General features: G+C 38.3%; 1 protein-coding gene across 2 annotated transcripts in view; it reads left to right on the forward strand.

Moving 5' to 3' along the window:
• The window catches only part of COL22A1 (collagen type XXII alpha 1 chain), a 321,826-nt gene that overhangs the window by 270,456 nt on the left and 37,221 nt on the right, over positions 1-14,149 (forward strand). For both annotated transcript variants that reach the window (XM_063451032.1, XM_063451033.1), the window contains exons 47-52: positions 763-816; positions 2,336-2,389; positions 2,932-2,985; positions 5,387-5,440; positions 9,353-9,406; positions 11,387-11,440. In XM_063451032.1, the coding sequence (XP_063307102.1) occupies positions 763-816; positions 2,336-2,389; positions 2,932-2,985; positions 5,387-5,440; positions 9,353-9,406; positions 11,387-11,440 (324 nt within the window). The remainder of the gene's footprint in view (positions 1-762; positions 817-2,335; positions 2,390-2,931; positions 2,986-5,386; positions 5,441-9,352; positions 9,407-11,386; positions 11,441-14,149) is intronic.

The raw sequence follows: 14,149 nt of genomic DNA on the forward strand, positions 1-14,149 counted from the left end.
GTTTATTATATCGTTACTTCTTTAATGTGATATTCCCCATACTCTTTTTAATAAACTATTCATCACAATACTTCAATTATTTCACTATGGTTTTATTCTGGTTGAGAAACAAAGTATTACAGCATGATCATTATTGTTATCGTTTTTTTTTTTTTTTTTTTTTTGCTTTACACTCATTTGTTTACTTAATTTTATGTTATACTAGTTTAAGCCATCTGTTGAGAAATAATTGAACAGTGTTTGATTTTTAGTTAGTTCTGCCTATTCAATATTTTATTTTTTTATATATTTTACAGATTGTCCTATCACTATTTTTTAACTATGCATGGCAACAATTTTCTTATATTTATTTTTAAAAATAAATATAGGAAATATGATACACTTTTCTAGCATAAATTGTGTAGTTTTATGGTAAAATTATATATTTTAAAAATTAATACTAATAATTTTACATACTTATTGTGATATTAGAAGACATATGATTACATTTTAACTTACCTTGAAAAGTCGTTTCACCTTATCAGACGCATGCTGTACAATCAAAATGGATTCACACTATAGTTGAATAAAGTTATTTTGAGGGAAAAAAATACAAATAAAGATATACATTTTAACAATGCTTGTCAATAGATTAGTATTTCGTGATATAGAATAATATAACGCAAAACTACTTATATGGCAATGCTTTTTTATATAAAGGGATTAAGATCAAGGTTCTAATAGGATTTATTATTTTAACTTTCCATATTTTTTATCCTGCAGGGGGAGATGGGTCCTGCAGGTCCTCCTGGGCCAACAGGCTTGGATGGAATAAAGGTTGGTTATGCTAATGAATTGAACTATTATATAAATTCATGACTTTGGAAGAAAAATGCTCTCTCAACTCTCATTAGATTGCATATTTTTTATTTTTTTTAGTTGCACAAAATCTGCTCTTGATTATATGATTATGGTATTAAGGGGAACCTATAGTCCCCCTCCCCCCAAAAAAAAAAAAAATAAATAAAATTGTTATTCCGGGACTATAAGTTCCCTTTTGTCCACCCCCTTTGGAATGAAGAAATCTAAGTAAAATAAAGACCATGCACCTCATCTTCAGTGCTGGGAAGACACTGCTTCCAATCCAAGCTGACATCACTCACAATTGCCTCAAATTCTTCTCATAGAAATAGGCATGTATGGCCAAACTCTGCACTCCTCCAATCAAATGCTGCTATCAGCATTCGATTCCAGGACCGAGTGAAACTCGATCCTGGGGGAAGAAGCAGGAAGACTATTACTTAGAGGTATATTTAGCCATGCATTGTAACCATTGCAGTTTCGACAAAACCGCAATGTTTAACATGGCAGCATTACAATGAGAGGACCACTGCCCCCAGACAACGTCCTTGAGATCTTCTCCATGACATGACTCCTCGGCAAATGGATCCTTGCAGAATTCAGTGTTGTTTATGTTGTGTGCTGCTGAATTATCAAGATGTAATTTACATGTTTGCTGCCTAGTTCCAACAATCTAAAACAAATCCTCGCTAAATTCAGCATGGAATCAGCTTGACCTGTGTTAGCGATTGCAAAGCGTATTCCAAGCTGCGTCCAAAAAAAAACATTGGCCCATGAAGAGACCATTGGCCATTAATTGTTCAGGATACAAGGTTAAAATATAACCTAAACCATATAAATCAAAATCACATATTTTGAATATGATACTTAATTTCCACTTTTCTAGAAAAATGCAACCATTTTTTTTATCTGTATATTGTATATTATATGTATATCGTCTTTGGGCATTACTACTATTATTGCTCTTATTTATAATGTATTGATAGTAAACCCACTGAGCCATACACAAGCTCTACGTGATGAGAGTCGTGGTCTAACAAGCTAAATTTCTAAAGGAAATATAATCGTTTTTAGCTATATACTCTATGTTTGTAAATTATAATCTCTGTCTTCTACCTGATATCAAACCAGAAAACTAAGTCAAGATTGAGTTTGTACGTTCTGTGACTGTAACAATAAAAAATAAATTGCCCTAGCCAACATAAAGCAGCTATCTTTCTTTTTAAAAGTCATAATGGGTGCAATCCAGGGAAAATAATGTGACAATGCCCCAACAGAGCAACATTGTATCTGGACAGTGTTTGTAGAAAGTTAATTTATAGCAAAACCGTTTATATGCTAATTTGGCAATATTTTATAATATTGTATGCAAATGCTGATTTTCTTTTTGATTTTTTTTTACCTAATTGTTATTATCACTGTTATCATTTTAACAATACAAAGATAAAGAGATAACCATTTAGTTAGGTGTTTCTTTAATGTTTTGTCTCTGCAGGGCAGTAAGGGAGACCGAGGTGCACATGGAGAGTCTGGACAAAAAGGTGAACAGGTAAAATATAAAAACATCAGTGTATAGAGTATACAAGAGTGTACAGAGTATACAAAGTAAATCATTGAAAAGGGTTTTTAAAAACTGAGAAAAAAACAAAAATACAAACTAAAAACAATGATACTGTTTGACGACTCTGTGCACCATAATCACTACAATTAGCTGTAGTGGTTATGGTTCATTGCGTTCCCTTTTAAACCCATTCATGCACATATATATATATATACATTTATTGTGATAAAATATGTATAGTACAGATATTTAAATCTAGTATTATAAAATATCAAAATGCTCAATATATACCTAAATATGTTTTATAGAGCCTATATTAAACTAGTGTGCTATTAATTGTCCTAATATTGTTGTTTTAATGATTTATTAGTTATGTGCTGTTATTTAAGTTTTAAATTTGATTGTGCTCAGTAAGTTTTATGATGAATAAGTACACTATGTAATAAAAGGAAATAAAGCATACCATCAATTATCCTGTTATCCCTCAGTAAAGGACCTGTACGCACATTGACTGTTCTTATGTATTTCAGGGTAGTCCCGGAATGCCTGGTTTTATGGGATCTCCTGGTAGTTCTGGACCTCCTGTAAGTATAGTGTTTTGTTATATAATGTTACATTGCTGACATGTATGTTGGTTGTTGAGTAGATTAAAAACCACAGACTTCGGCCATCGAGATGGAAAGATAGCTAGAAAAGTCCAATATTTCGGTCAACATTTTGAACTTTGGTTGTCAATCACAATTTAGAGGAAATCACTGGATCAGTGGCTGTAACAATGAGGCCTTGAAGTATAAACTTAATCCTTTTAATGCAACATCTGATCAATCAATACGAGCAGCTGTACTTTATTACTATTTCCCAGTTCCTTTTTAAAAAAAATCTCTGCTAGCTCAATGGAAGTTTAAATGACCATTAGAATTGGAAATTATAACTACAGTATATGTATGGAAGCTGGGGTCCACCACTCCAGACAGGACCCAAGGTGCAGAACGTGCCTTTAATTCATAGCATAGCAATGGCTGCAAGTGACATTGCAGCACCCCACAAATCCTATTATGAATCCAGGAAATGCTATTTGCTTCACTGTAGACAGGACAACCACTCCATTCACTTCAGAGTGCATTCTGTGAGTGAGCAGAACAAGGTTCCAATATTTATATCTTTTCATGTTTACATTAAATTTGGAGATTTGGATCTGTCACAATCGAAACTTGGTCAGAATCGAAAATTTTGTGTCATTTTGAATTGTACAATTTTGTATTAAGCTTCAACTAAAATGCTACACAACTTATACATTTTGAAAACCTGAACCGTATCCATTCCAGTATCCTCTGCCACGTAACACCACATTTGAATCACTTATTTGCAGTTTGAGAGTTATTTATTTTATTTCTTTATAGGGCCATTTTAGGCACCTATTTTCCTTATATGTTAGGGCTTCTCTGGCAATTTTTGGGATCAATCCAAAATGTTTTGAATCAATTTGATATTTCAAAAAAATTCAACCCAAAATTCTAGACCAAATCCTTCAGAATCAAAGATTTTTTTTAACGAGTGGAATATGGGTGAATGTCTGATAGAAAGGGGAAGGGCTTTCCATAGGAATGATGCAGCCCTAGAGAAGTCTTTAAGGCGAGCATCAGAGGTAGGAGTACAAACAGAGGTTAGATGTAGGTCTTCTGCAGACATCAGGGGCCTAGACCGGATGTATTTGTATTTTGGAACCAGAGCAAATCACCCCCTTATTACCTTCACATGTTATCAGCTGCTGCAGTTATACCATTAACTCTCTATGACATCTCATACAAATTCCTCTGCTACCTTTTGTCTCACCTCCACAGTTTACCTTTAGATTGTAAGCTCATGGGCAGGGCCCTCTACCTATTGTATCGGTCTGTTCTTATTGTATTGTCTTTTTTCCAATTGTACAGCACTGCAGAATATGCTTGGCGCTTTATAAATACCAGTAATAAATAAATAAATAAATAAATTAGTGAAGATAAATTGGTCAGAGCAGCATTGTGTAAGATTTGTAAGCAAATATCAGGATTTTAAATTGAGCCCTATATCTTACGGGAAACTATTGCAGAAACTGAGAGAGGGGGGAGGCGTGGGAGGTGCGTTTAGACAGGAAGATGAGCCTCACCGCCACATTCATTATAGACTGTAACGGGTCAAGTTGTGAACATGTAAGACCATTGAGAAGCGGATAACAGTAGTTAAGGCGAAAGAGGACAGCTGATGCTGACATTAATTAAAGGGACACTTTAGGTACTAGAGCCTTTTAATTGAAAACTCATTTTAAAAGCGTATTCAGAAATATTAAATTGAGGCCTGAAATGGTTATAATGGTTGGAGTCCTCTACTGCTGTCCTGCCGAGCAGTGTTAAACCCTTTTTGAACTGCTAAATTCTAGCTAAGAGTCCCTGGCTACCCACTGCCATACCTCTACTGGAAATATGGCTAAGACAGTGCTCTCTACACACCCTTCTAGTCATACAAATTCATAAAAGCAATGGGTGCTGTGATAGGCTGAAAACAGTCAGGTGACATTCTCAGCCAATCACAGCCACCCTTTGCTGCTTATTCTAGTGTTTCCTTATTAGCCCGAGCGGCACAGAAGGGGTGGGCTCGTGTGGACTTTCATTTAGTATTAAAACATTTAAAACAATGTAACACTGAATGGAATGATGGCAACAGGGACTCCAGACACTATAACCACTTTAACAAAATGAAGCAGTAACAATACGTTACAGTGCTCATACGTTCTATATATTGGTTTATGTCAGCATTTCCATAGCATAGTGTATGTACTTTCAGCTTCTTGTCATGGTCCGTGATATATTATATGGTGTATGTACTGTTTTCACTTGTTTTAATAAATATTCAAATACCATAGTACACATTTCAGCAACTTCAATGAAACTATTAAAAACATGCTTAACTTTAACATTAACTGCTAATTTTTTTAATCATAATTCACAGGGTGCAGACGGCCCACCAGGAGTGATGGGTCCACAAGGTCCCACGGGAGAACCTGTAAGTTAAATAGCTTGATTATATCTTTCATTTACACTTACACAACATGAACTAAGTGTTATTATTAGTCAGTCTGTCCGTGCATGCACAGTTCTAGTCAGTGTGATAATGGATGCGATATATTATACTATTAGTATACATTCTACAAAACACCGGTCTGTGACACTCTGTAAAGATTAGTTATCTCTGTAAGGCTTTAAAGAAAGTTGTTTCATATAGACAAAAGGACAGGGTGACACAATGCAGGATCATAGTCACAACAACACAAAGTCACTGAGTCACTGTATGTAAAATGCCTTCTGTACAGTCGAGTACCGGTTCTTGTGATATTGTTTATAGAATACTAGTCACTGTGACGATTTATATAAAATACCTGTCACTGTGACACTGTATGTAAAATGCCTTCTGTACAGTCGAGTACCGGTTCTTGTGATATTGTTTATAGAATACTAGTCACTGTGACGATTTATATAAAATACCTGTCACTGTGACACTGTATAGAGTTCATTCTTTATAAAAGTGTACTTATTAGTCACTCTGGTGTTCCATAAAATACTAGTCATGGTAGCATGGTAATCAGATATTTGTTATATTACTATAGGAGGATTATAAAAGAAATATTTACATGTTGTAACATTTTGATATTTGAAATATTTAATATATTTTTGTATATTTTAATATTTTGAAAAAAAAAGTTTCAACATTAATATTAAATCATTTGAAAATATTATCCAACATGATTAAAATCGAGGCTATAGTTTGGTCAGAGAAAACACATCAAAAAGCACATTCTTATTGACTGTACAGGGAGGCAGAGTGAAGTTCATGCATTACCGACTAAAAAAAAAACTTTTTAGTATTGGACCATATATTAATATGTTCTATATATTGTAATCAGGGTAGTCCTCAGGGGTGTGCGAGCTGTGTGGCCGCACAGGGCACCATGACAGATGTGCGACCAACATAGCTCACACACACATGGGCAGAGTTTCAAAAGCTGTCCACAAGTAAAGGAGGCATGGTGGAGCTAAATATACCACGGACAGAGCTAAATATGCAGTGGGGGCGAGCTAAATGTTGCTTGAAGCCACTGCCCAGCTACTGCTGTACAATGGGGGATGTGGGGGCTGGAAGGAGTCCCTGCTTCCCCAACACCTAGACACCAGGGACTGCAGTGCCTTCACTCCCTCCCTGCCCATAAATGAAAGAGGTTAATGTGTGTGTGTGTGTGTCTGTGGGTGTCTGTGAGTGTGTGACTGTCTACTTGTAACTGTCTGTGACTGCCTGCCTGTAACTGCCTGTGTGCAACTGTCTGCCTGTAACTGTGTGTGTGTGACTGTCTGCCTGTAACTGTGTGTGTGTGACTATATTCCTGTGACTGTCTACCTGGAACTATGTGTGACTCTCTGCCTGAAACTGTGTGTGTGAGTGTCATAGACTAGATTCCAAGCATACTGTACCAATAGAGATCATCATGCCATCCCTGCAAGGTAACAGTAGTGAGGGGAGAATTAATATTTGTCTTTTGTTTCTTCAAAATATTAATAATATTATTAATTTAATAAAGCCCCTATACAAAAACGACACCTTTATTTGGTGTAGATGGATAAGTGTGTGTGACCAGGAAGGAGGCCCTGTGAAGATTTTTCTCACGGGGCACCTAAAGGCATTAGGCCGGCGCTGTGTGTAACAGCCCTTTATTGTAAAACATATTGTGGTTTTATTCCCCACTCTAGCCTCTCCATTGTCAGTGATCGAGCAGTGGCTGTTAGGCTGCTGCCACTGACGGGAATGGGCTACAAGTAACTTGTGGGCCCCTGGTTTTGATGAAACCATCCCAAAATAGTTTGCCCCATAACAGAGGGATGCCAACCTACTAGCAGCATAACCAGTACAACAGCATGCAGCAGTTATTGTGCTTAGACTGTCCCTTCCATGGGGTACAATGGGGTACCAAACATTCATTTTTCATTATAGTTCCTCTTAAAAACCTCGCACACATATGTATTTGTTTACATGATACATGCTTGAAAAAATTATAACTATTGCTTTTTGCTGCTGATATAGTGTATGAGCCTGGAAATAATCACTTAGCTCTCTCAAACAGGAGAAAAAGCAGCGTGTTAGCAAGTTAGTGATCGACTAAATAATCCCAAGGTGACTGGTGGACAGTTTCAGCTATATTTATGCAAATGTGTTTGAATCTAAAGCAAACTGATTATCATTTTCAATTTGCTTTAATGCATCTGTTTGTCCTGAATAATTGCTTCAACCTAAGGGTCATAGAAAAATGACAAATCAAATTGAATAATTTGATTTGAAATAAAAATATGTTTCCTCAATATGATGCTTAATAAAATGCCAAAAACATACATACATTTATACTGTGAGAAAAAATTAACCATTGACTAGCAAAACAAATATTTCCTTCCATGCCACTTGCCTTTATTTATATTTATAATGTTATTTTCTCAATACCTGGGAGCAGCCATTTTGTCCTCCTTTGCCGTGATATCCACAAATTGCACTTCAGTGGGATTGATTTTACTGATAGATTGTGGGTACATTTTATTGGAAGCTGAAACCGAACCTTGCTCTAAGCCCTGCTTATTGTCAACTAATGTCATCTCGACTTCTGTATACAAGGAAAAATTGTCTTATGAAGACTACAGTGCTCAGATATTGGGAGCTATATAGATGTACTGTACTTTATTTTGGTGGCACCATTTAAACTACCAAAAATGTCTTTAGAAATCAGTCTGTGTAAGTAAGATACATTGCTCTCTACATTAAATGTTAGTTGCAGAAATTGCAATTAGTAAGTCACATGAGATGTCCCCGCCCCTAACCAGACCAACACCCATACCCCTAAAATAAAAAGTGACCCTAAATGTTGCAAAGCATGTCACATATGTTTTATTTGCATAACTTTCTGGGACTCTGCAGGCTTTAGTATTTAAACAGTTCACACTTACTTGTACTGAGTGACTGGAATTTATAGAATGTGTATGTGGCAGCACAACATACTTTTAGTTTTTTCATACCTTTATAATGTAAGCTGTCTTTTAATCACTAAATTAATGCAGTTTATTGTAAATACGGTGAATGTATATTTTGAAAGAATATAAATAAATCAGAATATCAGAGGGCATCTCTGGAACTCTAAAGAATATCCAACTAAACTGTTAAAAAGTTCACATCCAAGAGTGTTTTACTTATGTAAGACTGGTTCCATGGTGCCTTAGTTGACTGTCGCAGCAACTTTTGAATGATCCTATTGTCCTACACCCACTCTCTTGGATTCCTCTCAGATTTGAGAGGTGTGCTAGCATCAGGTTGTATCTCACCCATGTGTCTCTTGTATTGATAAGTTGATATGGTTAATAGTGCTTTAAATTAAAGTAATTAATAATACAAATAATTATTCAAGAGCCTCGTTGCTCTTCTTCAACCTTGTCAGGTACTGTCTTTGGCAGAGATCTAGATAAAGCTTTTAGCTCTACGCTTGGCCCCCATTATCTTTCCCTCTGCATCTTCATGATATGTGAGATGTCTTGAAAAGCCATATAGGAACACTAGCGTATATATTTCATAAATTCTGTTTATTTTACAAAAACATTGGGACAAACATTGAATTACAAAATTCTAATTCTACATCTAGAGTGCTTTTGGGTTACCTGAAAAGTCTATACGTTTTAACTAATGATTTTTATTGATATTGATAGTAAGAGATAAATATATTATAGCGTTGAAAAAATACTTTTCATGTGTCTTCTTTAGTGGAATAATGTGGAACATTTCTACAGTGTGCAATTTCTGGTGCTTAATTTGTCCACTTTGTCTTCTAATCCTGATTATGAACATCCATGTTATCACTAAACAACTTAAGATACATTTGTTTTTTTTTTAAAGGGTAAAGAAGGTCCACCAGGACCTCAGGGTCCCCCTGGATTACCAGGAATAACGGTAAGTACAATGAAATATACAAGTTTTTGGAGATTTGAGGTACTTGCCAGTAAAAGCAAGAGTAAACCGTGAGATAAAAAAAAAATATGAATTTATGGAATTCAATCATTGAACCTGTAAACTACATATATGTGTGACAAGGTCCACTTCATGGCAGTTATTATAGGATCAGTCTAGAGACTCTAGACATTTGATACCACTATTTGCCAGAACCCTTGATTTTTGTAAAAGCTTACACTGATACACCCCTTGAACATTCAGATGATCCATTTTAGGTACATGTACCACATAAAGCAGAGAGGCATTTAATAGTGTACTTCTTCCAGGAACATATCAATACTTGCTAGATAGGTGGCACATTTCCTGCATATGTTCATTTTATTTTTAGGAAGGGAAAGGAAAGACAATTCCCATGCCTTGTGATCCAGACAGTTCAGGAAAAGACAGATCTAGATTGTTTCTGATTGTAAAAGCAAACTGAGTTCCCAGAGCTCATACTGCTGAAAAAGTAATGGAACAGGATTGAACTGTTGTTAGAGGCGTGATGTGATGTCCTGATGTTTGATAGCAACCATATTGCTTAGAATCAAATTAACGTGCACATGAGCATTCCGTACCAGGAAGTGAGGTTAGATGATCTCAGAAGAATTATTACGAGACAGAGAGAGAGGATCATCACACACAGGCTAAATAAATCTGCATGATGCAGCCCGAGGTGGAGGACTAATCTCTGTGTGGCATTTCTTAGAGAAACAATATACATACAGACTCCAGGCACCAGTGGTGACTATAGAAGCAATACATAGAGGGGGGACAAAGATTCCACAGTCAAAACTGGGGGCGCTAATAATTTCCTCCACAACAGCATATTAGTAGTGGAACTGGGGGCACTAATAATTTCCTCCACTACAGCATATTAGTAGTGGAACTGGGGGCACTAATAAGTTCGTCCACTATAGCATATTAGTAGTGGAACTGGGGGCACTAATAATTTCCTCCACTATAGCATATTAGTAGTGGTTGCAGGGCACTAATGGGTATAGAGGAGGGTCAGGGCCTTTAGTGTGTGCAGGGGTATTAGGGGTCTTAGTTTGTTCAAGGTTGGGATAGATGCTGTACTGGGTGCAGGTGACTGTAGTGACTACAGGAGGCATCTGGGATGTAGTGGGTGCAGGGGTTATAGAGGCTTTAGTGGTTGTATTGGAGATCAGGGATACAGTGGGTGCAGGGGAGGTGGGGGTTATAGTGAAGAATATAGGCTAGAGAAGTTACAGAGGGTAATGCGGGCTGTGATGCTTGCATGGGATAATAGGGGCTGCAGCGGATGCAGGGGGTGGGGACTATATTAGGTAATATAGGCTTTGGTGGGTGCAGGGATGTTCTAGAGGCTGTAGGGGATGCAGGGGATGCAGGGGTTACTAGGGGCTGTAGGGGTTGCAGTGGAGATAGGGGCTCTTGGGGGTAATATAGGGTGTAGTGGGAGAATATTGTTTATCTGTTCACTCTCTGCCCTGCACATATGACACACATGGTGGGAGCCTTCAGCATGTGTATAGAGAGGATGGCTCATGATGCGACTCCTCTCTCCCTCATTTCACACACAGGGCCCCCTCTAGGAGACTAAGAAAGAAACCTGGTGGGGGCAACTCAAGCTGCCAGGTCTTTATCTACATGAGGAAAAGCCAAGTGGCTTAAAGTCCTTGCATTTCAGTGTGGGGTGGGGGCACGTCATAATCAAGAGAGGGGAGATTGCCCCCTTGCCCCTCTGTAACAACAGCTATGCCAGGCACTATGACTATCACTGAAGTTGTCATGGTACCTGAAGTAATCTTTTAATTTACATCTACACAAACTGACACATATGGAAGTCAGATGTTTTGTCAAATTTACCCGCACCCTATAGCAGTATAAATCTGTGAGAATGTATTAATGAAGATGTCATTGTCTGCTTTTTTAAATATTGTTTTTACTATATTTCAGGGCATAGAAGGGAAAGATGGCAAGGATGGAAAACCAGGCACACCAGGAGAGCCGGTATGACTTCATTGACAGAAATGGCTGTAGGAACATGGCAGCTTTTTGGGAATTTTGCACCAATCTGAAGTGCTCCCTTTTCCTTTATTGAAAACCTTTTAACTTACCCTCTGTAGTCTCTTTTTCAGCAGTCTAACCTTGCTCTCTCCCCAAGAAACCTGTATTCCAGCACCATGCCGTTAATGGTTTTAATGAGGTTTTAATACTTACCATGTAAAGCACTACATTCCACATGAGAACACACACTCTGTATACCACAGGAGATCGCACACTCTGTATACCACAGGAGAATGCACACTCTGTATACCACAGGAGATCGCACTCTGTATACCACAGGAGAATGCACACTCTGTATACCACAGGAGATCGCACACTCTGTATACCACAGGAGAATGCACACTCTGTATACCACAGGAGATCGCACTCTGTATACCACAGGAGAACGCACACTCTGTATACCACAGGAGAACGCACACTCTGTATACCACAGGAGATCGCACTCTGTATACCACAGGAGAACGCACACTCTGTATACCACAGGAGAATGCACACTCTGTATACCACAGGAGATCGCACTCTGTATACCACAGGAGAACGCACACTCTGTATACCACAGGAGAACGCACACTCTGTATACCACAGGAGAACACACACTCTGTATACCATAGGAGAACGCACACTCTGTATACCACAGGAGAACGCACACTCTGTATACCACAAGAGAACGCACACTCTGTATACCACAGGAGAACGCACACTCTGTATACCACAGGAGAACACACACTCTGTATACCACATGAGAACGCACACTCTGTATACCATAGGAGAACACACACTCTGTATACCATAGGAGAACGCACACTCTGTATACCACAGGAGAACACACACTCTGTATACCACATGAGAACGCACACTCTGTATACCACATGAGAACGCACACTCTGTATACCACAGGAGAACGCACACTCTGTATACCATAGGAGAACGCACGCTCTGTATACCACAGGAGAACACACACTCTGTATACCACATGAGAACGCACACTCTGTATACCATAGGAGAACACACACTCTGTATACCATAGGAGAACGCACACTCTGTATACCACAGGAGAACACACACTCTGTATACCACATGAGAACACACACTCTGTATACCACATGAGAACGCACACTCTGTATACCACAGGAGAACGCACACTCTGTATACCATAGGAGAACGCACGCTCTGTATACCACAGGAGAACACACACTCTGTATACCACATGAGAACACACACTCTGTATACCATAGGAGAACACACACTCTGTATATCACATGAGAACACACACTCTGTATACCATAGGAGAACACACACTCTGTATACCACAGGAGAACACACACTCTGTATACCACATGAGAACGCACACTCTGTATACCACAGGAGAACGCACACTCTGTATACCATAGGAGAACGCACGCTCTGTATACCACAGGAGAACACACACTCTGTATACCACATGAGAACGCACACTCTGTATATCACAAGAGAACGCACACTCTGTATATCACTAGGCAATGCACACCGTATTCTACTATAGAAAGCATACTATATACCTCAGGAGAACGCACACTCTGTATACAACTGGACAATGTAGACTGTATTCCCATAGAGTGTGCACACCATATTGTACTATAGAATGCATACTATATACCACAGGAAAACGCACACTCTGTGTACCACTGGACAATGCACACTATATTACAATGGAGAATGCACACTTTATCTAAAATAGAATGCATACAATATACCACAGGAGAACACACACTTTGTGTACCACTGGTCAATGCAGACTGTATTCCAATGGAGAATGCACACCGTATTCTACTATAGAATGCATACTATCTACCACAGGAGAACACACACTCTGTATACCACTGGACAATGCACACTGTATTCCAATAGAGTGTGCACACCGTATTCTACTATAGAATGCACACTATCTACCACAGGAGAACACACTCTCTGTATACCATTGGACAATGCAGACTGTATTCCAATAGAGTGCGCACACCATATTCTACTATAGAAAGCATACTATCTACCACAGGAGAACACACTCTCTGTATACCATTGGACAATGCAGACTGTATTCCAATAGAGTGCGCACACCGTATTCTACTATAGAATGAATACTATCTACCACAGGAGAACACACACTCTGTATACCACTGGGCATTGCAGACTGTATTCCAATAGAGTGCACACACCGTATTCTACTATAGAAAGCATACTATATACCACAGGAGAACGCACACTCTGTATACCATTGGACAATGCAGACTGTATTCCAAAAGAGTGTGCACACCGTATTCTACTATAGAATGCATACTATCTACCACAGGAGAACACACACTCTGTATACCACTGGGCATTGCAGACTGTATTCCAATAGAGTGCGCACACCGTATTCTACTATAGAAAGCATACTATATACCACAGGAGAACACACACTCTGTATACCACTGGGCATTGCAGACTGTATTCCAATAGAGTGTGCACACCGTATTCTACTATAAAATGCATACTATATACCACAGGAGAACACACTCTCTGTATACCACTGGGCAATGCACACTGTATTCCAATAGAGTGTGCACACCGTATTCTACTATAGAATGCATACTATATACCACAGGAGAACACACACTCTGTATACCACTGGACAAT

The sequence above is a fragment of the Pelobates fuscus genome, chromosome 4 (genome assembly GCF_036172605.1).
Source record: "Pelobates fuscus isolate aPelFus1 chromosome 4, aPelFus1.pri, whole genome shotgun sequence".
Taxonomy (NCBI): domain Eukaryota; kingdom Metazoa; phylum Chordata; class Amphibia; order Anura; family Pelobatidae; genus Pelobates; species Pelobates fuscus.